Source organism: Morus notabilis, unplaced genomic scaffold (assembly GCF_000414095.1).
Source record: "Morus notabilis unplaced genomic scaffold, ASM41409v2 Scaffold7546, whole genome shotgun sequence".
In the NCBI taxonomy this organism is placed as follows: domain Eukaryota; kingdom Viridiplantae; phylum Streptophyta; class Magnoliopsida; order Rosales; family Moraceae; genus Morus; species Morus notabilis.
Window position 1 is genome coordinate 5,990 of NW_010359147.1, and position 2,860 is coordinate 8,849.

The window sequence follows — 2,860 nt, forward strand, 5'->3', positions numbered from 1 at the left end:
ATAAAACTATTGTTAGTCTACATTCTAATAGCTTAAGTTTTTGGGATGGATTGGTAAACTAATATGGTATCAAAGCGGGAGGTCCTGAGTTTAAATCCCCGTAATTACACTCTTTATCCCCATTTAAAATTATCATCATGTGTTGGGTCTTTATATATCTCGGGCTTAAATATTCACGTGTTGGGCTTTCCAATTAATTTACCCACACGATTGTCCATTGTCCAGCCCACACGTGAGGGAGAGTGTTAAAGTATAAAACTATTGTTAGCCCACCTCCTAATAGCTTAAGCTTTTGGGATGAATTGGTAAACTAACAATTTCTAATATGTTTGCAAACCCCAATATTCCATTGATGGAATGGCATATCAGAATGATACTCTTTATACTGCTTTTCCCCAATGTATCAGCCAAGAATGAATAATATATACTAAAAAATGATCATATTCTTTTTTTCCTGCTTTGCTTGAACTACAAATTATCTAACCGTAAATAAAGTTATGTTGTTCCACAATGCAAGTAAGCTTCCATATCGGACGTCCACCAATCAGAAGGCAGGATAAACCAAATCAAAATATATGCTGCCAACAAGAGGATCGGTTAAGAAACAATGAAATTATTGTGAATAGTGTATGTAGAAATCATTAGTGTGAATAGTTTTCGTAGAAATTATTGTTTGTGGTAATTAAGTGCGAATAGTTATGTTGTAGAAATTATTGTTTAGCGGTAGACAATAATTCCACAAAGTTTTAATTAAGTGTTTGTAGAGGTGAGATTCATTCTTACCATTCTTCATTGTTTTCAATATAGAGTCTCTTCTGTTTGTCATGCATTTTGCAAATTTATCTCTCTCATCCAATTTTGATCTCAAATGGTATCTAATCAATCATATTATATCGCATTATTTAAAAATGTTTAAAAAAAAAAGGAAGAGCGCTTAAAAAACTTAAAAAAAAAAAAAACTTAACATGCGACATAATATGATTGATTAAACATAGAAAAATTTAACAATAGATTTGAGTCTGCATCATGTGATCCTATTTCTTAAAACTAAAACAAAACAACATTCGACCTGCAACCAAATAGGCGCCAATAGAATATACGAAATGGGTCAAATATACACTTAGACAAACAAAATTTAAAAAAAAAAAAAAAAAAAAGAGCCAATGACAAGACACGTGCGGTCTTTTCATAGGGTGCGCCACTTGGTTTGCTGCTTAATTGACTTGTTACACAGAAAACGTGTATCTCTTTAAGGCTTGAGTGCTAATTAACTTTGTATTCACATATCAATTTGATTAATAAGAACATTAGCTATCTAACTAGTGACGATATGGGTTGTATATAGACCTTCTTGAAGCTCAAGTTTAGTTTAACCAAACACGTCAGCTTACAATATATATATATAGGCATGTATATATATGTGTATGTATATTTATATATTTTGAAGGGTGTTTTTGTAGTTACACCATTAAATTATTAATGCCCTCATAACCCCTTTGCTTCCCCTAACGGCATGCCTCAATTTCTTCAGGTCGGCCATTTGTAGCACATTTGGATTCTTGTTCAAACGGCACTCCATACTTCAATCACAAATTATGGGTTGGGAAAATCTCGGATTTGCCCTTTTGACTTCTTTCCATGTCACACGGTTAATTCACTATTCGTATGGGCAAAATTGTAATTCCAAGCATGCAATTTCACAAAAAGTGGAGTACCCAAAAAAACGCTTCTTTTTGGACCATAAATATTTTAACCCTAGAATATATTACACCACACTCTTCGCAACACACCCCAAAAGAAAGCACCACCTTTTTTTTTTTTTTACCACTTTTCCCGCGTCAAACCCTCTCTCTCATTTCTTCCTACTATAAAGTATAAACATCAAGTCTTCCCTCCTTCACATGCCCATCAAAACTCACTCTCAAAATTCCCTAAGAAAATCCAATACACAAATATCTTCTCTCTCCTCTTCTCTCTCTCTCTCTCTCTCTCTCTCTCTCTCTCTCTCTCTCTCTCTCTCTCTCTCTCTCTCTCTCTCTCTCTCTCTCTCTCTCTCTCTCTCTCTCTCTCTCTCTCTCTCTCTCTCTCTCTCGCTCTCTCTCTCTCTCTATAGTGCAAAAAAGGAGGCTAAACCAACATGGAACTTGTCAAGATAATCTTCCTAATCGCAATAACGATGGCTTTATCAACTACCCTAACCATGAAAACCATGGTCATGAAGATAGAAGAAGGTGGCACAAAGATGACCACCAATGGCATTGTCCATAATCATGAATTAGAGGAAGTGCCACATGTCCTACTGCATTCCAAGAGGGCGAGGAGTCGCTTCCTCGCGGAGAACGAGAAGGAGAGAAACCCTAGGGCCGCCGACCGCTGCCACAAGGACCTCGAGGTGTGCTACACCCTCGCGGGCGGGAAGAACTCGACCTGCTGCAACAACAAGTGCGTGGACTTGCGTACCGACCACCACAACTGCGGCGCGTGCAAGAAGAAGTGCATGTACACGCAGGCTTGCTGCCGCGGGGAGTGCGTCTACGTGTGGTTCGACAAGAGGCATTGCGGCGAGTGCAACCATAGGTGCCACCACGGCAAGTACTGCCTCTATGGCATGTGCAGCTATGCTTGAAGAGGAATTAAGAAGAAAAAGGAGAGAAGAATATTAATTATTATTGATTGTGATGATCAATATCTCTTTGATGAATATTGAGATCTCGTGAGGTTCGTGATTAATTTTTATTCCTAGTATATGCAATAAAGTAACCACATGAAATGAATTTGGTGGTTCTCAAACATTAATACGAAACAATTTATATTTACAATATTGTTAATTCCGATCGTCTATGGCGATTCAATTATTTCT

The 2,860-nt window shown here is 37.3% G+C and overlaps 1 protein-coding gene across 1 annotated transcript; it reads left to right on the forward strand.

Annotated features, from left to right (window-relative positions):
• The first annotated feature begins 2,137 nt into the window (after positions 1-2,137).
• On the forward strand, positions 2,138-2,626 carry LOC21384569 (stigma-specific STIG1-like protein 1). Its single transcript, XM_010093721.1, has one exon. It carries the CDS (start codon positions 2,138-2,140, stop codon positions 2,624-2,626), a length of 489 nt encoding a protein of 162 aa, XP_010092023.1.
• Positions 2,627-2,860: the final 234 nt, after the last annotated feature.

Excerpts from the sequence above, each read along its gene's own strand:
- LOC21384569 (XM_010093721.1), top strand. The coding sequence starts at position 2,138 with ATGGAACTTGTCAAGATAATCTTCCTAATCGCAATAACGATGGCTTTA.